Source organism: Mus caroli, unplaced genomic scaffold (genome assembly GCF_978045245.1).
Source record: "Mus caroli unplaced genomic scaffold, Mus_caroli_1 scaffold_13, whole genome shotgun sequence".
Classification (NCBI taxonomy): Eukaryota; Metazoa; Chordata; class Mammalia; order Rodentia; family Muridae; genus Mus; species Mus caroli.
The window spans coordinates 45,130,116-45,155,871 of NW_028227268.1; the positions used below are offsets into that span (position 1 = coordinate 45,130,116).

The window sequence follows — 25,756 nt, forward strand, 5'->3', positions numbered from 1 at the left end:
CTCTTTTAATCCCAGCACTGTAGAAGAAATACAATGGTTAAAAATGTACATTCTAGGAAACAGAGGCATTCCAGCCAAATGTTAAAGCTATTCTAGCGCTCTTGGTTCAGTGAGAGCTTCAGAACAAATGAGTGATTAGGAAAGACCTCTGGCCTCCACTGTGTGTACTCAAGTAGTACATACTTCTCCCCAAATTATATGTGCTACATTTGTAATATTTAACATTCATTTTCTATGATTTACAGGTAAGGATCTAATTTCAAGATGATTGAATTTCATTATTTAATATATAACTTACCTCAGATAAAAGGGCTTAGTTTGTAGGGCCTGAAAAATGGCTTAGCAGTTAAGAGCATATACTCACCCGGGCGGTGGTGGCGCACGCCTTTAATCCCAGCCCTCAGGAGGCAGAAGCAGGCGGATTTCTGAGTTTTCGGCCAGCCTGGTCTACAAAGTGAGTTCCAGAACAGTCAGGGCTATAAAGAGAAACCTGTCTCAAAAAAACAAAAACAAAAAAGAGCATATTCTCCAGGGGTCCTAAGTTCAATTTCCAGCACCCACATCGGGTGACTCACATCACCTGTAATCCTAGCACCAAGGGGATTTGATTCTTCTGGCCTCTGCAGGCAGCACATAACTATATATAGACACAACACACACATGTGCACACATAATGAAAACTTTTTATAATTATTAGTTTATGTTTGAAGGTAAATATGTATTTGCTTTTTATTTATTGAAGGGAATATATTTTCTTATTAAATAAAACATTTTGATCCAATAAACACATTTTAAAAAATTAATTTCACCGTATTGATCTCTCAAATTTGACTGATGAGCGTAAATTGGTTAGGTTGTTTTTTGATGCTTATGGGGATTGTTTTTGTTTGGTTTTTTTTAATTTTCTTAAAGTATCCTTAGTGATAGATATTAAACTTATGGTTTAATTTTATCTACTTAACTAACTTGATTTTTTCTTTTTTCTTTTTTAAATTTTATATAGGCTAAAGTGATGGCCAACGAGGAGAAAAAATTCCAGCAACACATTCAGGCTCAACAGAAAAAAGAACTGAATAGCTTTTTGGAGTCTCAAAAACGAGAATATAAACTTCGAAAAGAGCAGCTTAAGGAGGTACTTCTTTTACAAAAATCCTTGTTGTTCTGCTGTGAGTTATGTTTAATGGGTCTATATTCGATAGCATTAGCATTAAGATTTATTTGCATCTACAAAATATGTATCTGCTTACATGAAGGCATTGAGTATAATTGATACTTCTCTATAATTAATTAGTTTTCTAGTTGAATAGGAACTCAGTCATTTCCTTGATCCAGGTCTGGTGTTGTACATCTTTAATCTGGTACTGTGAACTCAGACTACATAGGAGTAGCCTATCTCAAAAACCACATACAAAGATAGTTGCAGATTTTGTACTTTTTATATTTTCTCATGCTTCATAAAATAAAACTGTAAAGAATTAATTCCTTCGTTGAATGACAGGGAAAAATTATTAGCATCTTAGAGCTTATCCTTTTGAATAATGGTATTAGTTGTTTTTTTGTTTTTGTTTTTTTTTTTTCGGGTTTAGCCCAATATGAGTGGTAGTTTCATTTAAGAAATTTTGAGAGCCAGGCATTCATTGGTGGCACACACCCTTAATTCCAGCACTCAAGGCATAGGCAGTTGGATCTTTGTGAGTTCAAAGCCCACCTGGTCTATAAATTGAGTTTCAGGACAGCCAGCTCTATGCAGAAAAATCCTTTCTACAGAAAAAAAGAAACTTGAGAATCTTGAAAAACAAAAGGGTTAAATGATGCTTCACTGTATTTTATCTATAATTCCAATTAAAAATATATATGTTTTAAATCTATAGCACTCCTGTCTCTTTTTGGAAAGTTTTTATTGTTGTTGTTGTTGTTGTTCTCTTTTTGTTTTTTTTTTTTATTTATTTGTTTTAAGATTTATTTATGTATATGAGTATACTGTAGTTGTCTTCAGACACACCTGGAAAGGGCATCAGATTCCATTACAGATGGTTGTGAGCCACCATGTGGGTGCTGGGAATTGAACTCAACAACCACTAAAAGAGGAGTTAGCTGAGCCATCTCTCAAGCCCAGTTTTGTTTGTTTGTTTGTTTTCCTTTTAAAGGCAGGATATTTGTTTGTAACAGAGCCCTGGCTGTCCTGGACTCACTTTAGACCAAATGTTTGGAAGTAAAGGCATGTGCTACCACACCTGGTTTTGGAAGGCTTTTTAAAGGTGTTTCATTTATTAACCAAAAGCCAGGAACTATGAAATTATGCATTGTGATGTATACAGGGAACATATTACTTACCTTTTCTAGGTCTACTGTGCTGTTATTAGGAAAAAAACAAACAAACAAGTGCTTTTAAGTTAACCAAGTAATGGATGGTGGGCAGTGTAGCTCAGGCCTTACATTATGTTCCCCTCAGTGCAAACAATAAATAGATAAATTTACCATAGCCAGCTATGGGGATTCTGGCTTATATAATTCTACTACCAAGGAGGCTAAAGCAAGAAGATTGTAAATTGAAGACCAGCTTGGACTACATAGTAATAGCAATAATAAAACTCAAAATTGCTAGTTAAATGTACTATGTTGCATTATATGTTCATACAGGTAATTTTTTATTTTTTTGTTTTGGTTTTTCGAGACAGGGTTTCTCTGTATAGCCCTGGCTGTCCTGGAACTCACTCTGTAGACCAGGCTGGCCTTGAATTCAGAAATCCGCCTGCCTCTGCCTACCAAGTGCTGGGATTAAAGGCATGTGCCACTATATAGTTAATTTTTATGTTACTGAATGGTTTATGGTTGTTTTTGTTTCTAGGAGCTGAATGAAAACCAGAGCACACCTAAAAAAGAAAAGCAGGAATGGCTTTCAAAGCAGAAGGAGAATATACAACATTTTCAGGCAGAAGAAGAAGCTAATCTTCTTCGACGTCAAAGGCAGTATCTAGAGCTAGAATGCCGTCGCTTCAAAAGAAGAATGTTGCTTGGGCGACATAACTTGGAACAGGACCTTGTCAGGGAGGTATGTACATTTAAATGATGTAATCAAAATAAATAAATCTTTCAATGCTGGAAATTAAAACTTTTTTTGTTTTCAGCAATGGCTTACTCTGTAGATCCTGCTGGCCTCAAACTCATTATTAAGCCAAACTGGTCTTAATCTTCTGATTATTATATAAAATTCTTTATTAATGAATTTCTTTTGAAGATTGAAAATCTTGCTGGGCGTGGTTGGCCATGCCTTTAACCCCAGCACTCAAGGAGGTATAGCCTAGTGGATTTCTGAGTTTCAGGTTGGTCTGGTCTTACATAGCAAGTTCCAGGATAGCATGGGCTACGTAGAGAATCCTTGTCTTGAAAACTCAAAGAAAGCATGGCATAGTAGTGCATGCCTTTAATCCCAGAACTCGGGGGGCGAGGGGGGACAGAGGCAGGCGGATTTCTGAGTTCGAGGCCAGCCTGGTCTACAGAGTGAGTTCTAGTCCAACCAGGGCTATAAAGAGTACCTGTCTCGAAAAAACCAAAAAAAGAAAAAAAAAAATTGGAAATTTTCAGTTACTTCCAAATTTCTGCTTTTGTCCATGTATTCTCTGTACCTGAATTACTATTGTGCACATGTTCACAAGACCGCTTTCCCTGTGGTTGTACATGAGAGAAATCTCTGATTGCCAGTTCCTTTCTCTAAAAGTGCTCTGTTGGAGCTGGAGAGATGGTTCAACAGTTAAGGGCACTGGTCTTCCAGAGGACCTGAGTTCAATTCCCAACACCTTCAATGGCAGCTCAGCTGTCTGTAGCTCCAATTCCAGGGCATCTGGCACCTTAAGGCATACATTCAAACTAGGAGCTGGAGATAGAGGCGGATACAAGCCTCCCCTGCAACTCCCATGTGAGTGCTGAGAACTGAACTCATGTCCCCAACAAAGAGCATTCTATACTTTTTTTTTTTAAATAAATAAATAATCTAGGAGATCTGATGCCTCTGAACTCAGGAACTTGCACCCAAGTGTCCATACCACACACAGACATATATCCATATTACTCAAGATAACTTAAAAAATAAAAAAGTAGAAATATGGACATTTGAACTTAGCCAGGATAACACAGCACTTGGGAAGTAGAAGCAGGCAGATCTTTGAGTTCCATGGCTACCAGGGCTACATAGTGAGACCTTATCCCAAAAACAGAACAGAAATTTAAATTAAACATTATACTGATTAGAGTTAAGTTTAAAATTATATTGATGAGAAAAAAGTTAACATTCAGTCTTAGGTGTAAGCTTAGTTGGTAATGGACATTGTTAGTACCATTTTTGAGCAAATGATTGGACTATAGCTTTTTATTGTTGTTTTTCAAGACAGGGTTTCTCTGTGTAGCCGTGGATGTCCTGGAACTCATTCTGTGGACCAAGCTGGCCTCAGAGATCTGCCTGCTTCTATTTTCTGAGTGCTGGGGTCAAAGGCATGTGATAGCACCACCTGGCTTAATTTTTAAGAATATGAACAGAGAAACTAGAATAATGGTCCAGAAATCAAGCTGTCTTACCTCCAGAGGACCTGAATTCAGTTTCTAACACTCACATTAAGCAACTCATAACAGCTTGTAACTCCAGCTCCTGGGATCTGACACCTGGCCTCTCAGGACACGTCTCAGGATGTGTGTGTGTGTGTGTGTGTGTGTGTACATGCTCACATACATACATACACACACACCAACCCACATCATTTAAAAATATATATGCACATAAATGTTTACCTATCATATGTACATTGTGAGTTCTATTGTAGAAATAAAAGAACCAGCTTAAATGACTAGTCTTGTAGAAATGGTTGAAAGTTGTTTCACAAAGTGGTAGCTTTCAGTAAAAATAAAATGTCTTGTGCTGGTAGTGGTGGCATACACTTGTAATCCCAGTACTTGAGAGGAAGAGATGAGAGATTTTGTTAAATGAGATAATAATTGAGAAACGTCTGCAAAAAACTGTTGGTTTCTAGGGAGAGGGTTTGCAGGGCAAAGGGTGCCATTGATAGGTGTATGTGCATACTTTGTTGATTTGTGTGTGGGTGTAAGGGAGAATGAGAATGAATGATTGTATGTAAACCATACTCCTGCAGTGACTGGAGGGAAGAAGAGGGTGTCAGATGCCCTAGAAATGGAGGGGACTGTGTGCCACTGTGCAGGTGCTGGGAACTGAACCCAAGTTCTTTGCATGAGCAACAAGTACTTTCAATCATTGAATCATCTCTCCAGCTCCCCTTTTTATCTGGACCAAAACATTTTTTTTTAATTTTTGGGTTTTTGGGACAGGGTTTCTGTGTAGCTCTGGCTATTCTGGAACTTGCCTTGTAGACCAGGCTGGCTCAAATTCAAAAATCCATCCAACTGCCTCTGCTTCTGAGTGCTGGGATTAAAGGCGTGCTTGGACAAAAATATTTTAAGAGAATAATTTTAAATATTTTTATTATATTTTATTTTTGATACAGTTGTCTCACAATACAGCCCTGACCTAGAACTTAATTTATAGACATGTCTAGACTTGATCTCAAACCACTTCTGTTGTTATTACAGGTGTGAGCTACCATGGCCAGCAAGAATAACATTTCTTAGGCACTATTTTGTGCTATATATTATTCTAAGAAGTTTTTGATTAAGAACTTATCTCTTCCTTATTAAGTTTATGGCATAGACCTAGTGGGAGGGAGAGTTCTTCTGATGTTCAAGTAATACTTGTACATACAGACACAAAAATCACCCATGGGAACTTAGTATTTACTATGTAACCATTGACGCACTGGCTTAATTACATCCAGGTTCTAGTGTTACTGATTTGGTTTGGCTTTTTAAAATGTTTTCCCCATTGGTTTGTAAAGCAATAAATTATACCTTTGTCTTTTAAATTATATTTTAGGAGTTAAACAAAAGACAGACTCAAAAGGACTTGGAACATGCAATGCTATTGCGACAGCATGAATCAATGCAAGAACTGGAGTTTCGCCATCTCAACACTATTCAGAAGATGCGCTGTGAGTTGATCAGACTGCAGCATCAAACTGAGCTCACTAACCAGCTGGAATACAATAAGAGAAGGGAACGGGAACTGAGGCGAAAACATGTCATGGAAGTTCGGCAACAACCTAAGAGTCTGAAGGTACTGTTAGTGTAAGCTTCTTGATAGAGTCACATTTGTAGTCATTGGGAGGTTGAGTTGACTTAGTACTTTCATTTTTAGCATGCTTAACTTGGGTTGCAGTGTGGACTGCCTGTTGCTTCCTTTACTTTTGTACTTTGTATCAAAGAAAAATAATCAGCAGAAAATTTAACTGCTGAAATTCTTTTAAAGATTTATTTCTGTATTTCAGATATGTGAGTGTTTTATTTGCATGTATGCCTGTATACCAGAAAAGGTGTCAGATAATGAATGCCATGTGTGTGCTGAGAATTGAAGTCAGGACCTCTAAAAGAGCAGCCAATGCTCTTAACCTCTGAGCCATCTCTCTTGCCCTGGATATTCTTAATCAGTATTTTAAAAATATGCAGTGTCTGATGCTGACATTGTAGTCTACAGGTCAGCATGCTAACCTGTTAGTTTCCTCTTAATTTCCTAAACAAATATGTAAAAGTTCATTTAATTATACTTTACTATGGCATTGAACTGAACCTAGTGATTTGAGCTAGGCAGGTGCTCTATCTCTTAACTAATCCCCAACTTAACTGTGTATTTTTTGACATGTATATTGACCAACTTAATTTATACCTGTCAATATTTATAATGATAAAAATAATTTTAACGTACGTTCTGTCTCAGTGGTAGTAAGTGAATATATTCTCACTTTTTGGTTTTTCGAGACAGGGTTTCTCTGTATAGCCCTGGCTGTCCTGGAACTCACTTTGTAGACCAGGCTGGCCTCGAACTCAGAAATCCGCCTGCCTCTGCCTCCCGAGTGCTGAGATTAAAGGCATGCACCGCCAAGCCTGGCTTGTATATTCTCACTTTTATGCTGAACTAATACACATTATAGAAATATGTCTCCTTTAATGTATGCTTGTTTGTCTGTTTGTTTTTCAAGATACGATTTCCTGGCTATCTGGAAGTGCTCTGCAGTCTTGAACTCAGAGATCCTCCTTCCTCTGCCTCCTGATTGCTGGGTTTAAATGTGCACTTTCACATCCAGTTTAATAAAAAATGAATAAAACCTTTTTAAAGGCAATGTCTTACAATATTTCTATCTCAAAAATATTTGTTGAGTTTCTCTGTTTACTCCAAGGTGGCTGTCCCTGCCGTGCACCTTAGCTTTATTAGACCATTAAAAGAATAGTTAGTTGACTTTAAGATTTTCTTCAGATGTTGTTAAACGATAAAGTAAACCATTACTGCAGATGGCGTATGTGCCCTGTAATTCTAGCACTGAGTAGGCTAAAGCACCAAGGAATTCAAGGACAACTCCATCAAATCAAAGCCTTGTTTCAAAATGTTTTTTTAAAGGGTTGGGAATGTGAATTACTGGTAGAGTGTTGTCATGATGCCCCAGGTTTGGACATAGTATTGTAGGACAGAGGGAATAAACCATTGCTGAGTATAATTCTACCTAACTTACTCTCCTAAGGAAAAGACAATTGTAATAATTATTTACTATCAAACACTTGAAAATTAATCTGAAGTTTTGTACATAGATACCATAGAAAGTTGGATCTATTATAGATTGTGGTTAGAGTTGAGATTATCATGAAAAAGAAAAAAAAGAAAGAAATTGGAGTGAAGTGTTCCAACCAACTAAAGAAACCTGTTTTAGTGTCTGCCTCACATATCTTGGTAAAACTTTAGCTTATCAGTGTTTTGGTTTTTTTTTTTAAATATCCCAGAAATTTATTTGATGTTTACTTGAATACATTTTATGTAGAAAGATTGGGATTGTTTGTGTTTGTGTTTGGAGCCCCTGGTAAATCTCTGAACCATAACGGTGCCATTCCAGAGACATGAGAAATGGAAACTGTAGGCCCAATATTAGGACTGCTGTTTAAGATTTGTCTCTGGTCAAATCAAGCCACTCCCTTGAAAAATGCTTGAGGTGTTAGAGCCACTATGTGAAAACAGCTGACATGAAGGAGGGCATTTAGATTATGGCTTGTTGAATACTTAAATACTTGGAAATAAAAATATTCAGCTTTGAAGTTTTCAATACTGGAAACTCTCAAGTCTAGGGTTTACAGCCAGGAAAGGCTGCTTTGTACTCCTTAAATTGGACTGTTTTCCAAAGCCTTAATCTTCAGCTTTGGCTTCCATTTCTTCTGCATCATCATCTCCATCCACTTCTGCATTTTCTCTCTCAAGCCGTTCCAGCTGTCTTGCAAGTTCAGTCTCATCTGTATCTGTGACCACTTTGGGCTCCATCTGAACATTGAAGACTCCCCTCTTCTCCTCGATCTTCTCTTTGATGACTGCCATAGCCTGATTGAGGACAGAGAGGCCTTCTGTCCTCTCTAGGGTCGTTGTTGTCATCACATACCTGGGTGGAGCTATTAGATTAATCTTGATGGGCATAGTTTCTGTAGAACAATTCAAACCTGCCCTCAGGGCTTCTTTTACAGCATCAACGCCTACATAACCATAGCAAGCTCCTTTAATATCTGCTTGAATTTTGACCACTTGTGGGGTCAAATGCCTATTGATATTGTTAATGAGTACTTCTCTTTCATCTTCATTCAAGTCTAAACTATCCAAGATAGATGGGTCTGAGACTGCATGCTTAAAAGCATCATAGGCACCATATCCAGGTCTCTTGTACTTGTCATCAAAGACCCAGGCAGTCCTCTGGAACAGGCTCTCCGGCTGCTCATCCGTGGTATATTCTAATACCTCAGCAACATGGCGAAGAATGCTATAAACAGTTTTGGATTTTGTGAATTTGTCTTCACATTTGATTGCTTCCTCTGGAGAAACACTTCTTTTTGACAAATCTATATACCCTTTTTCTTTATCCACTCTAATGACAACTACACATTCATTTCTGCCAAGTTGGATCAGTTTGTTTATAGAACGGATACGTCGTCTGGATAATTCACTAAGAAGAATAATGCCTTCAATGTTATTATATTCCAACAAGCTGACATAGGCCCCCATTTCAGCAGTGGATCTTACATTCACCATCACTACATCTTCCACCTCAGGAAATTTGTGTTGATAAAATCTACAACTTAGACCCGGCATTCTGAAGTGGATGTGTGAATCCCGAAGTAGGGTCCCACGCGGAGCTGCTTAGTGGCAACGAGGAGACTCTTGTCAGTGTTTATAACTACCATATTTAATTTATGGGATGAAATTTAAATTTGTGTCATGAATATTTGCCAGATGGAAAAATACCTGCAGTTTTATCATATAACCTTGTGGTTTTCTTCTCTATTTTCTTCCTGGCTTTATTTATTTATAGGTGTTAGTAGACACTATGCCAAATGCTGTATTTTGAGACATGCATTCATCTCCCCCCCCCCCTTTTTTTTTTCCAGTCTAAAGAACTCCAAATAAAAAAGCAGTTTCAGGATACCTGCAAAATTCAAACCAGGCAGTACAAAGCATTAAGGAATCATCTACTGGAGACTACACCAAAGAGTGAGCACAAAGCTGTTTTGAAAAGACTCAAGGAGGAACAGACTCGGAAGTTAGCCATCTTGGCTGAGCAGTATGATCATAGCATTAATGAAATGCTCTCCACACAAGCTGTAAGTTTGCTTTGTTTAGGAAAAACAAATTTAGTACTCCTTTCTTACTACCTCCCAAATGAAATCCTAGCAATTGAAAGATAAATTGGGAATTATAGCTCTTTAATAGCCCAGGAAAAAAATAGTATGCATCCATATCCTTCCTATTCTTAGCTTTGTTAGGGGAAAGCATGGTGTACTGATACATTTAGACATAAGATCCTGTGATGGCTCCCTACAGGTGTAAATTCCAATAGATTATCAAGATGAAATGAGTAAGCAGGGAGGTGATGGCACATACCTTTAATCCCAGCACTGGAGAGGCAAGCATAGCTCTCAGTTTGAGGCCAGCCTGGGCTATCGGGTGACTTTCAGGACAGCTATACAGAGAAATAAACCTTGTCTCAAAAAATCAGGCCGGGCGTGGTGGCACATGCCTTTAATTCCAGCACTTGGGAGGCAGAGGCAGGTGGATTTCTGAGTGTGAGGCCAGCCTGGTCTACAGAGTGAGTTCCAGGACAGCCAGGGCTATACAGAGAAACCCTGTCTCGAAAAACCAAAAAAAAAAAAAAAACGGGTGGGGGGAGATGAGAAAACTGTAAGCAAAATGTAGTTCTCTAATTGGTTACTTTGGAGGGCACAGATGAAATACTATGCAAATGTTTTCTTAAAGGGCAGAATAGTAAATATTTTAGACTGCAGATCAGGAGGTAAATGCAGGATATTGTATAGGTATATCTAACTGTTAAAAATGTAACCACGTCAAAATGTAAAACCCATTTTTAGGTATTGGACTGAACAAAGATAAACAAACAGCTTGTGTGCTGTGCTTGTGACTCTGTCCTGTAATCATTTCCACCAGGGAAGAAGAGACTGAATACTTTGTCACCCAAAAATAGTCTAGGTTTTTCTTAAGAAAAAGCATAGTTGCCAGGCAGTGGTGGTGCACACCTTTAATCCCAGCACTCGGGAGGCAGAGGCAGGTGGATTTCTTCTGAGTTCGAGGCCAGCCTGGTCTACAAAGTTGAGTTCCAGGACAGCCAGGGCTATACAGAGAAACCCTGTCTCGAAAAACCAAGAAAGAAAGAGAGCGAGCGAGAGAGAGGGAGGGATGGAGGGAGGGAGGGAGGGGGAGAGAGAGAGAGAGAGAGAGAGAGAGAGAGAGAGGAAAGAGAGGAAAGAGAGGAAGAAAAGAGAAGAAAAGAAGCATAGTTATCCAGGTATCTTCTGAACAGCTTATGATAGGATCTTTTGTCACATAATATTGGTTATTATCTTTTTCTTTTAGTGATGTTCACACCAGGCTACAAAGAAAGAAGTTATATAGCATACAAAAACTTAATCTGTCTTCTCTCATTCTTCATTTTTATAAGTCATGAATGGATAGTTCACAGTAGAATGTATCAGTTTCTCTTCTTCCTCTCAGCTGCGTTTGGATGAAGCACAGGAAGCAGAATGCCAGGTTTTGAAGATGCAGCTGCAGCAGGAACTGGAGCTGCTGAATGCTTATCAGAGCAAAATAAAGATGCAAGCTGAGGCCCAACATGATCGAGAGCTTCGAGAGCTGGAACAGAGGGTCTCCCTTCGCAGAGCGCTCTTAGAACAAAAGGTACAGATAATAGGAGGAGAGCTTTTTTTTTTAATCAAAAGAACTAAATATATGTATGTGCCCATAATGTATGTGCCCTTGGTATTGCGTGGGTATTTTTCTTTCATTGTATTGTGTATGATGCATGTATGGGGTGTGTGTGTGTGTGTGTGTACATGTTCATGTGAACCAAGGTTCACAGCTTTTTTTTTTTCTTTTTTAAGATTTATTTATTTTATATAAGTACACTGTAGATGTCTTCAGACACACCAGAAGAGGGCATCGGATCCCATTATAGATGGTTGTGAGCCACCGTGTGGTTGCTGGGAATTGAGCTCAGTGCTTCTGGAAGAGGAGTCAGTGCCCTTAACAGCTGAACCATCTCTCCAGCCCTGTTCACAGCTTTTATTTTAATTTTTTGGCCTGAGGATTGAGCCTGAGACCTCACACTTGCAAGACAAGAACTCTACTGATATCAGTAGGGCTTGTATTAGATTTCTTTCATAATGTTTTTTAGTTCTAGTTTAGTAGGTTTGTTGTTGTTCTTCTATTATTCAGTAATGAGCTTTTCATTTTTTATTTATTTTTTGGGTTTTTTTTTTTTTTGAAGACAGAGTCTCACTCTATAGCTCTAGCCTTCCTGGAACTCACTATGTAGACCAAGCTGGCCTCAAATTCACTGAGATCCACCTGCCTCTGCTTCCTGGGTCCTGTGATTAAAGTCATATGCCACTGTGCTCAATAATGAACTTTTAACTAATGAAGTTTAAAACTCAAAGGAATATAATTAATGAGTAGATTATGGTTTGGGACCTTGGAGGTACAGAGGAGGTACATTGAAACAAAACAATGATCTGATGATGGAGCTCTCTCATATGCTGATGTTCACATGTATCGTCGCTGTGTTCAAGCACTCTTAAGATCTTTTTTTTTTATTACGTATTTTCCTCAATTACATTTCCAATGCTGTCCCAAAAGTCCCCCATACCCCGCCCCCACTTCCCTACCCACCCATTCCCATTCCCCTGGCCCTGGCATTCCCCTGTACTGGGGCATATAAAGTTTGCAAGTCCAATGGGCCTCTCTTTCCAGTGATGGCCGACTAGGCCATCTTTTGATACATATGCAGCTAGAGACAAGAGCTCCGGGGTACTGGTTAGTTCATCATGTTGTTCCCCCTATAGGGTTGCAGATCCCTTTAACTCCTTGGGTACTTTCTCTAGCTTCTCCATTGGGAGCCCTGTGATCCATCCAATAGCTGACTGTGAGCATCCACTTCTGTGTTTGCTAGGCCCCTGCATAGTCTCACAAGAGACAGCTATATCTGGGTCCTTTCAGCAAAATCTTGCTAGTGTATGCAATGGTCTCAGCGTTTGGAAGCTGATTATGGGACACTCTTAAGATCTGAGTTGTCCATGAATCCATCATTCATGTTCTCACCAGTATTAAGCAGACTCAGAAAGAAAACCACAGAAAATGCTACAGGAAAAACTCTTGAGAAGGAAATGAACCATGTACCACTGACTCACTCAGCACCAGGAGAAGCTGGAGATAAGCAAGCAGTGAGCATACCTGCCATGCAAGGACTTTATCACGGCCTGAGGGCATCCAGACAGTAAAACACAAAGCTTTGATCTCAGCCCTTGGGATTTGAAGGCAGGAAGATAGGAGTTCAAAATCATCCTTGCCTGTATAACTTTGAGGCCAACCTCAGCTATATAAAACCTGTGTCAGTACAACCAAAAAGAATATAAAGCTATTTGAAGACTATTGAATTATGAGAGGAGGAATGCTAGCTCCATTTCTGTTTTTTTGTTTTGTTTTGTTTTGGTTTTTGGTTTTGAGAGAGAATAACAGGTGCAGACAAAGAAGAAAAAGAGCCCACCAGTGGTGGTATACAACTTTAATCCCAGCATTGAACAGGCAGAGGCAGGCAGATCTCTATGAGTTTGAGGCCAGCCTGTTCTACCCAGTTAGTTCCAGGACAGCCAGGGCTACACAAGAAGACCTGTCTTGAAAAATCAAGGTGGTGGTGGTGGTGGTCGTGGTGGTCGTGGTGGTCGTGGTGGTGGTGGTGGTGATGATGATGATGATGATGGTGGTGGTGAGAGTCCATAAAATAGCTGTTGATTTTCTTGAGTAGGTATTGCTGCTTCAGCTGAAATAAAATGATCTTTTTGCTCCCTTTTCCTATCATGACAGATTGAAGAAGAGATGTTGGCTTTGCAGAATGAACGCACAGAACGAATACGTAGCCTGCTCGAGCGTCAAGCCAGAGAAATTGAAGCATTTGACTCTGAAAGCATGAGATTAGGTTTTAGTAACATGGTCCTTTCTAATCTCTCCCCTGAGGCATTCAGCCACAGCTACCCAGGAGCTTCTAGTTGGTCTCACAATCCTACTGGGGGTCCAGGACCTCACTGGGGTCATCCCATGGGTGGCACACCACAAGCTTGGGGTCATCCGATGCAAGGTGGACCCCAACCATGGGGTCATCCCTCAGGGCCAATGCAAGGGGTACCTCGAGGTAGCAGTATGGGAGTCCGCAATAGCCCCCAGGCTTTGAGGCGGACAGCTTCTGGGGGACGGACAGAACAGGGCATGAGCAGAAGCACGAGTGTCACTTCACAAATATCCAATGGGTCACACATGTCTTACACATAATAATTGAAAGTGGCAATTCCGCTGGAGCTGTCTGCCAAAAGAAACTGCCTACAGACATCATCACAGCAGCCTCCTCACTTGGGTACTACCGTGTGGAAGCTGTGCATATGGTATATTTTATTTGTTTTTGTAAAGCGTTATGTTTTGTGTTTACTAATTGGGATGTCATAGTATTTGGCTGCCGGGGTTTTTGTGGTTGGCTTTTTGTTTTTGTTTAACTTTTGGAAAAATTTTAAAGTGATAATAGATAAGTATTTCATGTATGTGGCAAAAAAAAAATTGGCTTAATTAGAAGGGGTATTATCTGAACAATATAAAAACAGAATGAAGCAAGCTAATCTGAATCATCACTTTAGGGTATCCATAGCCTAAGAAATCTGTCAGAAGATCTAAAGCCTTCCTTCATATTCCAATTCTGTGAGTCCCTGACAGCAGGCAGCATCCATACTGAAGCACATTCTTACTGAAGTACACCTCCACTCCTCACCAGTGGGGTTTCTTTATTTATGAATTGATCTGATTTCTCAACCTCATTTGAACTAAAAAACAGAAGACCATGAACATTAAAAGATTGCATTTACCTTTTCAGTGGTAGAAAATCATTTAGTTCTTTGCTATAAATGCTTCAGAATTTTGTCAGATTTTGTAGGTTGTATCATCGTAAGATGGAGTTGCATAAGGAGATCATAAGCTGTGTGGCTATTGCACTAACAAGCCTGTGAGCTTCCAGAGGGAAAAACTAGAGGGCCAGAGGGGCCCCTGAAAGTTCCTTTGACAGGGATGCTCAGCAGGGAGGAGGGAAAGCCTGTATAGCTAGCCTGACATTTTGTTTCTTGTACAATATTTCATCTGACCCAAACTTAAGACTCCAAACAGTACCTTTGCTTTGTTTGTACAAAAGTGAAGACCTATAGCCAACACAAAGCAAATGCCAGAGGTATTGGATGATGCCATATTTGAACTGCCATCTATTAGAATATTCATCACACTACATAGACATAATTTTATTATCCCCTTTTTAGTTTATGGGATTTCCTGTTTACAGGTAGCAATAGTCAATTATTTAACTACTTAGTTGCCACCAGGAGTCACTGAGCCAATGACTACCAGCTGCTGACTAATCTTCACACTGTAGTTATTGCTTCATTTGCAGGTCCTCTGTGCTTAATCGCTGTTTTTTTTTTTTTGCTGTAGTACCTTATGAATTCTTAATTCATTGAGACTTAGTGACCATCTGGGTCTATGTTAATATCATATAATAGCAAATTCATTTCAGAAGTCTCTAGCTTTAGTGCTAAAATACTACTGAGAAAGAAACTAGGTAGTTTGGTGAATGAAAGAAAACAAAATTTGAAGATATTATTTAGTGGTCAAGGACCACTAATATTTGGGGAGTGTGTGTTGTCTGTTCTTCAATGAAGGATCAATCCAGTGTTCTTCATCAATTAATACCCATTGCTTGTGTGGCGCCTTGAGTTGGTGGTAGACTAGGGCCAATGCCCTCTTTAGTGAGAGACCAGAGGTTTTGTATAAGTTATTGTCCTGCTCCCTTTTCAGCTGTCTTGAAGAGCTCTTGCTACTAACTCTGGGTCCTGCTTTTCATTTAGGTAGATGGTAAGCATTCTCTTAATCATAATTAGAACAAACTAGTGACCAAATTGTCATCTGCTACTATGGAAGTTCTTGGTTTTCTTAACCACGCTTTATGTCTTGTCCAGGTATGTCAGTCCAGTTTCCATGACGTACCCCCTTCAGAAGTTTCTGACATTGGTTTGAGGATTTCTGACACTAATTAGATCAGGGTGTGGTAGCAAATGCCTATAATCCCAGCATTTAGGAGGCAGGGATAGGAATCTCAGGTTCAAGGCTGCCTTCAAGTGTCTCAAAAAAGAAAGAACAAAAGAAAGGTAGATGCTATTGTATAGGTTCTTTGAAAATCCAATAGAAGGTTAATAGTATTCTCACACACACTTCTAGGCAGGGTTTTAAACATATTCCCCATCAGTTTTTAGGTTAACATATACTTGCTATAGCTAATGAAAAGGACTTTTCTTTTTTCTTTTTCTTTCTCTTTTTTTCCTTTTTCACTCAAAATACTATTAAGGAGTTTCTCAAGCAAATTGAAAATTCTATATGTTTTGAGGAAATAGGGGGAAGCTTTAGAGTTTAATAGGATATTCAAAACTATAAAAGAATATCATCTTAAAGACTATTCTGGCAACTACCTGCTACCAGAAGGTTAGATTGAGAAAGCAGATCCGATATATGCAAGACATTTCTTCAAACTCTAAACTACTACCAGAAACACATTTATCACCCATTGTGAGAGTCACTTGGTCAAATTTAGTTAATGAGTCCATTTTGATCATAATGCACTCACACTAGTGTGATTGAATACTGACTGTCCAGTCTGTCTGTCCAGTAAGGATTTCTGCCCCCATCTAATTGTGTGTCACCCAGTTTTTCCATGTAGGTCATTATACCTGGATGATACCATCAATTTAGTTACAATGCATGTAGTTTGCACAATGATTAAAATGAATAGGTTTGTGTTTGTAGCCTATAATAACTCTAGTTGAATCATGTACACAGCAGGAGTGGTCACAGTAAAAACTGGTAGCAGGAAAATTTGAAAGGGTTTGAAATGCCCTGAAATCAGGGCAAGTACTTAATGGGGGAAAGAAAGCAGAAATGTCAACATTTGACCAAATTAACACTACCTCCTCCCCAGTTGTTGGTATTCACTCATTATATGTGTGTTTAAGAGGATGAGAGCATGGCGAGCTTGTAGCACACCAGAGGTTGTAGACCTATATCTGGTATCCAGAACCTGACAGGGAAACAGTTCTTGGTCCCCCTTTTTTGGGGTCAGCATTTTAAAAATGCAAAGCCTATATGTTGAGACATTGTATTCCTAATTAGGTTCTCTGTCCTTTGCACATAACTTTCTTTTAAACTTAGTTCTAACCCTAAATTTTGACATCAGAAAGTGTTTGCACTGTATAAACAATGTTAGCTGAAAGCATGTTTATTTTTTAAAGAGCTTCTGCTCTTCTGCACATTTCCATATCTAGAGATGGATAGTCCTGAACTTGACGTCACACCCACAGGTGAAACAGCCTGAAGTCGAGGCCTTGCTAGTGAATGGAGCTTTGTACATAGTCATTGTGATGTCTGGGCTGCCTGGACACCAAGTAGACAGAACACTAAAGAAACTGTCCTGGAGACCCATCCTGCTACTAAGACATCTTCTGTACATCATTTTCAAACATTGAAAACTTTCAGATCATAAGGCAGAATTCAGTAATTTTGTGCTTCTGTTAATGTCTAGCATTTTAAACATAGAATAACATTGTTTTGGACACTGGAATAATATGATTTATTTTCACCTGTAAAAATGACTTCATTGTACTTGAACACCTTTGCATTTCTCCATTTGTGCCATTTACAAGTGGAAATAAATTTTATTATACCATGATCTACTGGCGTTTTAAAACTGTTAAATGTGCACATTTTGGGTATAGCTATTTTCACTTGTATGTATATATTGTATATACATATAAGGGTCTATATGTGTGTATAGATGGATTGGTATAACTCATTCTAAAAGTATCTGCCAGGGCTCAAGTTTTATTGTTCCTGCCCCACCCCATGTTACAGCAAGACTGTGTCTTACAGAGTAAGTACTCGGGTGATACTTAGGGAAGGAGATGAGTAGATGCAGTCTTTTTGCCCCTTAGCACTTGTATGAGTGAGGAGAAAGTTAGGTAAAGATTGAACCTATAAATTACAGTGCAGTAAACTGTGCTAGGGAAGGAGTCAGTTACTGTTTAAGTTTGTTTTACAATGCAATAAAAGATACAAGCTGCAGAGAAAAATAAACTCTGCAAAGAACACTGGTAATAATCGTTTTGTAAAGGTTAAGAAAGCCACTGAGTCACAGTCTTCATGGACTTTTGGGGTTTCTTAGTGTTGGACTTTTTGGGTTTCTCATTTACTTTTTCTCTTAATACTAATACTTATGTGTTTCGCAGAGTATCAAAACTGCCAAGAAGGGAATTTCAACTAAAACATATCTAAGGTTCCTAAACTGTAAAATGAGAAGGAGATGATCACTGGGAGAAAAGCATACTGGTTTGAAGGGAGGGCTGTCTCCTTTTAACTTCTTGTTGATAATAGCAAGTTCTTTATGCACCTTCTACCCCTTCTGAGCCACTACTATTCAAGCAGAGATTTGGTCTAACACAACATGCCTTTCTTACTTTTGCTTCTTTTCTTTTGAGACATGTACCCTTTCTGATTGGATAATTGATGTTTAGCCAAGGCTGGCCTTAAAATACTAGTAATCTTTCTGTAAGCTCTCAAGTACTGGGATTACAGGCATGAACCACCATGCCTATAGCCACAGCAACCCATTCTTTTGGAGGTTTTATAGTTCTCCATTTGTCTCATGTTCCGAATGTGAAGTGTCCTAATGTGTATTAAAGTCAGAAAATAATATATTTAAGGTATACTAAGTATGAATCTGCTATGATGAAAGAAATTCTCACTTCTCAAATAGTCTTCTTGTAGGGAGCATTGGGCTGTCATCTTTGAGCTGCTTATCAAAATGCAGATCATTATTGCATATATGCAAATTCTGTTTTATTTTATCCCTAATAACAGAAGTCTCCCTTCCATGGTTTCAGCATTGCCTTTTTAAAAAGGCACTCACCCTGAGTTGTTAAGAACTGGAACTGTCCCACCCTCTGCTTCCTTAAAGGATGAAGAGTGTGCTGTACACTCAGCATATGTGCCTCTTGTATGCAAGGACTACTGATTGAAGTCTGTTTTGCTGTGTCTGGTTATGTTGTCTGCACTTTTATGAAATCACTACAGTAGATCTACGTTGGAAATAACTATCAATTTGTAAAGAAATTTTTATTAAACACTGTAGAAAAAGTGAAGCTGAGAACTCTTTTGTGCATTTATATTTCCTACTGAATTCTGGTAGCCCACTTTTAATGTTGTATTGACTTTTTTTTTCCTCTTTGATTATATTCAGATTTCCAAACAAGTGCTGGCCTTCAGATCATAAGTATAAGAAATATGCATCATATCTGCCTATTGCAGGCTTCTGAAACTTGCACTGCCCATCCATGCAAAAATAAGTATCTTAAATAAAAGCAGAGAGCAAAAACTGGGGAGCCATGTACTATGTCACCACATCTGTTAACTGTTTCCTGCAATCTAAACTGAAGTGTGTGTGTGGGGGTGTGTATGTGTATTGGGGGGTTTGTTTTGCTTTGCTTTTAAATATACAAGGGGTTCTTCTTTAAATAGAGGAAAAGGTTAATCCTCTCCAGCAGGATGCCCACTGGATATATTAACATCTGTAGGTAGTTGGAAGTGTAGAGAGAAGAGAAGGTAAGACTTCTCAGTGAATGGAAGGGTGTCTTGATGCTCAAGAGTCCCCGCCCCCAAAGTACGGGTAATTCAGCCTGCACAGTTTCCTTTCACTCATAGTTTCACAATTATGAGTGAAAAATCATGTAATTATCTGTAAATATGTAGCTAACAAATTGACCTAGTTTCTGTACTTTTTTGGTTTTGTACTAAAGTTTATAGGTCTGTGCCAGCTAGAGAGGAGTTGCTGTCATTGCGAGCCGTGCTCTAGCATACAACCCTGAAACCATCCTAGGTGACGTTTTAGAATTAATACTTAAGTGTTGGTAAATGGGGACATGGAGCTTAATCATTGGTCAGGTTTGAAATCTTTTGAAGCTAAGTAATTTTATTTAATATGATTACATGTCGTCAGTCATGAGTGAGGTGTAGGGAGTCTCCCTCCCCAAGTGGCCATGTTTACAGAGTGTTGTCTACAAAGTGCAAGTGTGTTAATGTTTATGTAAATTATGCAGGTGATAACTTTATGGTTTGGGACTGTTTATGGGCTCTTTTAAGTGAATTTTCAAATGAAATGAACTATGCTTATTGCTGGCACATTGATCCCATTTCTGGAACATTTCCTACTTCCAGAATTCCGTATGTTCCTTAGACATTACCCCCACTTAACCTCCCTTCCTCTGATATGCCTTGTAGCTAAGATTTAAAAGACTGTTGAACATAGATGAGGGGTATGCATTTCTTAAAAATCCATGAACCCTCAATTGTATGCTTTCAGTATTGTGTTATATGTTTCTATGGCAACTTTGAAGTCAGTGGTTTAGAAATGAGATACCAATGTTAATGAAAAGTATGTACTCTTTGCTTTTGCATGGCTTGGCTTAGTATCCAAGGTATATTAGAGCCACTTGAAAGCATGAAGACCAGTTATATGGAAACAGGTTTCTCTCAGTGGCACATTTTGCTTTTTCTTAGCCCTCAAATACATTGCCTCGGCATGAACATTATTGTTAATATAAATTGCACATGGTCATCGAGTGAATTATAAAATTTTGAAAAGATGCAGCTGCCCAATATTAATAGTTTTGGTTGGTCTCTATCTCAAATACCAGTGTAGGTATTGGAACCCTTGTAGCCCTTTTTGGGATCAAACAGGTATATGGATTTATCAAGGAGGGCATTGGCTGCCCCTGGGGTATTGCCACGCTGTTGTCTTTGCTGCCCGTTCACTCCATGTGCTGTTGTCCTTCCTTCACTTCATACTCTCAAAGAAACCATCACCCTTTCTTCCTTTTTTTTTTTTTTTTGTCTTTTATTCCACATTAAATGGGAATTGTGCCTATTTAGATTGCCCCTCCAGTTAAATACACATATAATCCAAGCCAGAGATAAGATGGAAGAACATTTTTTTTTTCAAGTTCACTTGGCCAGTAACTTACCTAACAAACTGTTTTACCACATTATCTTGACACTTGATAGAAGAGCCTATTAGGAGTCACAGTGGTTTCGTAGAGTAAAACCCAAGTGAGGAGGGATGTGTGGGGTTTCCATTAGGAAATAATTTCGTTCTTGGTTTACTCTTTAAGATCCTTCTCTGCTAGTTTAGAGTAGGTTAATTTTTTAAAATTTTTTTTTAGGGAAATTTTTACAAAAATAATGGTCTGATGTAAATACCATTTTAAAGTACAGTGCACCTAACTCCCTAGGCTGTTCCAACCTGACTATTTGTAAATGCTTTAGAGTTTTTAAATTAACACTGCTGTTGCTAAATACTATTTATGTAAGTCTGAGAAGGTTTTTAACCCATATAAAACATTTAAATAATGCAGGTTATTATGAGCAAGTTAGCTTTGAGAACCCCTCCTTTTAGTATATGAAAAAGCCTAATGCGCATTCATGAGGTTGGAGAGACTATGAGAAATATGTATAGTGTATATTTTAAACAGCTTTGCTTGTATTGTGAAGATTTAAGAACAAACTTGAGATTTTTAAAGTTAACTATTAACACAGTTTTAACATAAGTTATCCCACTGGGTTTAAAAGCATCTTGAATGTATAACCCTTCTGTAACCCAGGCTGGTCTTTGCTTTTACTGAACATCCAAACGTTATTTATATTTTAATTTTATGTACTCATTTCTTTTTGTTTTCCTCAAACAGCATGTTGTTGTTGGGGTATTTTATTTTGTTTTTGTTTGTTTTGGGTTGTTTTTTTTTTTTTGCACATGTAGAAATTTTTTAAAGAAGGAAATTAATACATGATTTTTCTCTAGATTTTCTTCACTTCAGTCTTTCTACTAACCTCTTAAAAACCATGGCATTCCATTTGCTTTATTTGTGCAAATGCCAGGGTTGGTTTTTATTTTTATTTTTGCTATTTACCTAAAAAGAAAAAGAGACAATGCTTCAGTCAACTGCTTTTTTATTTAAAATTTAAAGAAAAAAAAAAGAAAAAAAAAAAGCTGTAACCTTATCATTTCTGAGTAGACCATTGAGAGAAATGCACACCTGTCAGCCCAGGACCAGCTTTGGTGGCTAAAGGGAATATTTTAACTACACAAGGTAATGTTCTGTACAAAACGTGGTATATGTTACCCACAGTCCATTTCAGTTATTCCCACAAGTCAGGTCCAGGTAAATGAGGGTTATCAGCTAACTGATATGTTATCATTGAGGTTCCTCAATGAATTTGTACATTTCTAGTTCCCTTTGGTGAAGGGAAAAATGATTTTGCAAGACCTAGATTTTGGCTTGGTTTCTTGCCTCCTTTTTTGGCAGCCTTCATCTTTTCCTAAAGCCCTTGAGCCTGTAGGGTTTTCATAGTGGACAAAGGACTTAAATGGTCTTTTAAAACTGGGATAGTTTTTGGGGAAAGGGCAAGAGATTATCATATGAACATGTAGTATCCCAATACTCTCAACAGTGGATAATTTTGAGTAAACCCGGTCCTTTCGGTGTTTAGAGTAAACAGGCCCACAGTGGAGGCTTACCAAAGGTTGCGATGAGGAAGAGGCCTCTCCCTCGCTGTCAGCACCAGCTGGTAAAGGTGACTGTGCAGATGTGCATTTTCCTTTTGGTAGAAATGGTCCACAGCACTAACTGGTAAGGCTTATTGTACAGTATATTGTCAGTATTCTGGTTCAGCATACCTTATAGTTCGTATATAACCTGTATTAATTGTATAGATTGTGCATTTAAAGCTGTTACCAAGTTGTCAGAACCCTAAGAATGAAAACAGGTCATATGTAATATTTTGTTTGTAAGTATCCTTTGTATCATAGCAAAGGAAATGTTTAAAAGATCAACTGTAATAAAAGTAATTTTAGTACATAGTGTCTGCTCACTTTATTTTTTAGATTTTATTTGTTTGTTTATTAATACTTTGCCTGCATGTGTATTCGTGCACTATATGCATCCCTGATGCCTGAAGAATTCAGAAGAGGGTGTCAGATCCTCTGGAACAGGAGGAGTTACAGACTGTTGGTGAACCACAATGTATGTGCTGGGACTTGAACCTGAGTCCACTGAAAGAACAAAGTGCTGTTTTCTATGTTGCCTTGGCTGGCCTTAAACTCCTAGAGCTCCACCTGCCTCTGCCTCCCAGGTACTGGGATTAAAGGCAAGTGCCACCGTGCTAAGCAGAACAAGTGCTATTAACTATTGACCCCATTTTTCAGGCCCCTGCTTAGCTTTTTCTTTTTTAGATTTATTTATTTTATGTATGTGAGTACACTGTAGCTGTACAGATGGTTGTGAGCCATCATGTGGTTGCTAGGAATTGAACTCGGGACCTCTGCTCCCTCCAGCCCAGCTCGCTCTGAAGATTTCTTTATTATATGTAAGTACACTGTAGCTGGCTTCAGACACGCCAGAAGAGGGCCTCAGATCTCATTGTAGATGGTTGTGAGCCACCATGTGGTTGCTGGGATTTGAACTCGGGACCTTCATAAGAGCAGTCAGTGCTCTTAACTGCTGAGCCATCTCTCCAGCTCCCTGCTCAGCTTTTTCATGGTCAGTGGTGGCACATGCCTTTAATCCTGCATTCAGAAGGTAGAGGCAGGTGAATCTCTGAGTTTGAGGCCAGCCTGGTCTACAGACTGAATTCCAAGGCAGCCAGAGCTACACTATCTTTAAAAAAAAAAAAGCAATATTTCAGCTCACAGAAATACTGAAATATAATTTCTGATTTTTAAGTACTGTACTGTATGTGTATGCTACCACTCCCCCGTTCAGTATGGAGGATTTAACAGGTGATAGTGGTACTAGTAGGGATTGACCCTAGTGTCTTTTAACGTGCTAATCAAGTGCTCTGCCACTAAGATTCATCCCTACTTTAACTTGTTTTTAAGCATTGGCATCATACTTTGTGTGTTGTGGATACATGCCACAGTCAGAGGACAGCTTTCAGGAGTAAGTTCTATCATTTGGGTCTCAGGGATCAAACTCCCGGTTGCAGGTTCAGCAAGCACTTTACTGGCTGATCCAACTTACCAGCTCTCTTGCTTTGTTATTGTTTTGAGATGGACTCACTGTATAGACCAGACTGGCCTGTAACTCTAAGCTGCCTCTGCCTCCGATCAGATCAGTGTGTGCCACCACACTTGGCCTCTTTTGCTTGTGTATTTTAGCTTGCCTGTCATATTAACTAGAGAACAGCTAGGAACGTGGCATAGCACTTCTACTACCTGAAAGTTGCTGTAAGCCGTTTGACCTTAACATGTGTCTCTGTCAAATTATGTGGTGGAACCAGAATTAGAGCCCAGTGTTCAGGATTTCTTCCTAAATGTAGAAGAAACAAACTGTTTTTGCTTTTCTTCCACTGTTGAGTTTACAGCAGGAGAGATTTCCTTTCCCATCCTTCCGCTACCCCTTCTTCCTAACAGAGATTGCAAAGATGTCATCTAGCTCCATAGCGTCTCTGCTATGCCTGCCTCTCAGTGATGCTCCAGGGCAGCAGGCTTCTGTGTATGTACTGGTGAGTAATGATGGTACTTTAGTTTCTACTATTTTTTTTTTCCTCCAGATACTTGTTTTTAGCGACTAGAGGGAGTGAAGGCTGCTGAAGATGCGGACAGCTGTATGTGTAGGCTACGTCTGTCTGGGGAGGCCATTTATTTATTTTTTTAGATAAATGTATGTCTCCCCTTTGGAGTTGTACACTCCCAACAGCTCCAAAGAGAAATTTATGCTAGGGTTTTTTGGGGGAGGGAGGGTTTTTTGGTTGGTTGGTTGGTTGTTTGTTTTTTTGTTTTGTTTTGTTTTGGTTGGTTGGTTGGTTGGTTGGTCCCCTGGAACTAGAGATACAGATGGTTATGAGTGCTAAAAATCAAATCCAGATCCTGTGGAAGAACAACTAGTACCCTTAAACTCTAAGCCAACCCATAATTTCTGCATTTGATACCATCTTTTACAAAGTCTAAGATAGGCATACTCCATTACTGTTTCAGATGGGAACTTGTCAAGGAAAAGCAATTTATTTACAGTGTAACTAGAGTTGGCTGGCTGGGATTATAATAGTGGGAAGAGTGTTGGTATGACAATCCTGACACCAGCACTAGGGAAGAGGCAATAGAAGAGTTAGAAGTTCAAACCTCACCACTAGACTGGGCTATATGAGACCCTGTCTAGAAAAAAGAAAAAGGACACCTGAGATCCTCCGGCCACCAGTCACAAGCATGCACAATCACATGCACACATAGAGAAGCACACTGGTTTGGGTTTAGATCTTAGCCCCATCAGTAATTGTGAGATCTAAAAAGTTACATCTTGCCGAACATGGTGGCACATACCTTTAATCCCAGCAATCAGGAGGCAGAGGCAGACAGACCTCTGAGTATGAGGTCAGCCTGGTCTACAAAGCAATTTCCAGGACAGCCAGGACAGTTACACCGAGAAACCCTGTCTTGAAAAACAAGAACAAGTCACATCTCTGAGGGCTCTCAGGGCATAGCTCAGTGGGTAAAGTAGGGCTCAGTACCCACATGAAAGCTAGGTGCAGTGCATCTATAACCCAGCAGTTGGTGAGGGCGTAAGGAAGGCAGGAGGAGGCAGACAGCCTAGCCAATCAGTGAACTTCAGGTTCAATGAATGACCACATCTCAAAGGTAAGGCAAATGTGAAGACACTCAATGGAGACCTCTGGCTTCCTAGTGGACACACTGGGGCATCTACACACACGAGCATACATCATTCATAATAATAAAATTTACATCTCAGACCTTCAGTCTATTAGAAATACAGTTTAGCTAAAAAGCATTGTGAAGCATCCTAACTGTAAGGTGTTTTCAGTCTGTCTGGTTTGAAAGCAGGAACAGCTTTGTTTAGAGGTCTTTGGGTTTGTTGTTTTTATCATTTACTTATTTATTATGTATACAGTGTTCTGCCTGCATGACAGAAGAGG

At 39.0% G+C, this 25,756-nt stretch overlaps 1 protein-coding gene and 1 pseudogene across 5 annotated transcripts in view; one reads left to right on the forward strand and one right to left on the reverse strand.

Moving 5' to 3' along the window:
* Positions 1-18,918, forward strand: part of Taok1 (TAO kinase 1) — a 72,238-nt gene extending 53,320 nt beyond the window's left edge. For all 5 annotated transcript variants that reach the window (XM_029483185.1, XM_029483183.1, XM_029483184.1 and 2 more), the window contains 6 exons: positions 1,004-1,132; positions 2,849-3,052; positions 5,936-6,175; positions 9,529-9,741; positions 11,147-11,329; positions 13,511-18,918. In XM_029483185.1, the coding sequence (XP_029339045.1) occupies positions 1,004-1,132; positions 2,849-3,052; positions 5,936-6,175; positions 9,529-9,741; positions 11,147-11,329; positions 13,511-13,972 (1,431 nt within the window). In that variant the 3' untranslated portion in view covers positions 13,973-18,918. The remainder of the gene's footprint in view (positions 1-1,003; positions 1,133-2,848; positions 3,053-5,935; positions 6,176-9,528; positions 9,742-11,146; positions 11,330-13,510) is intronic.
* LOC110306217 (eukaryotic translation initiation factor 2 subunit 1 pseudogene) lies at positions 8,265-9,373 on the reverse strand (annotated as a pseudogene).
* Positions 18,919-25,756: the final 6,838 nt, after the last annotated feature.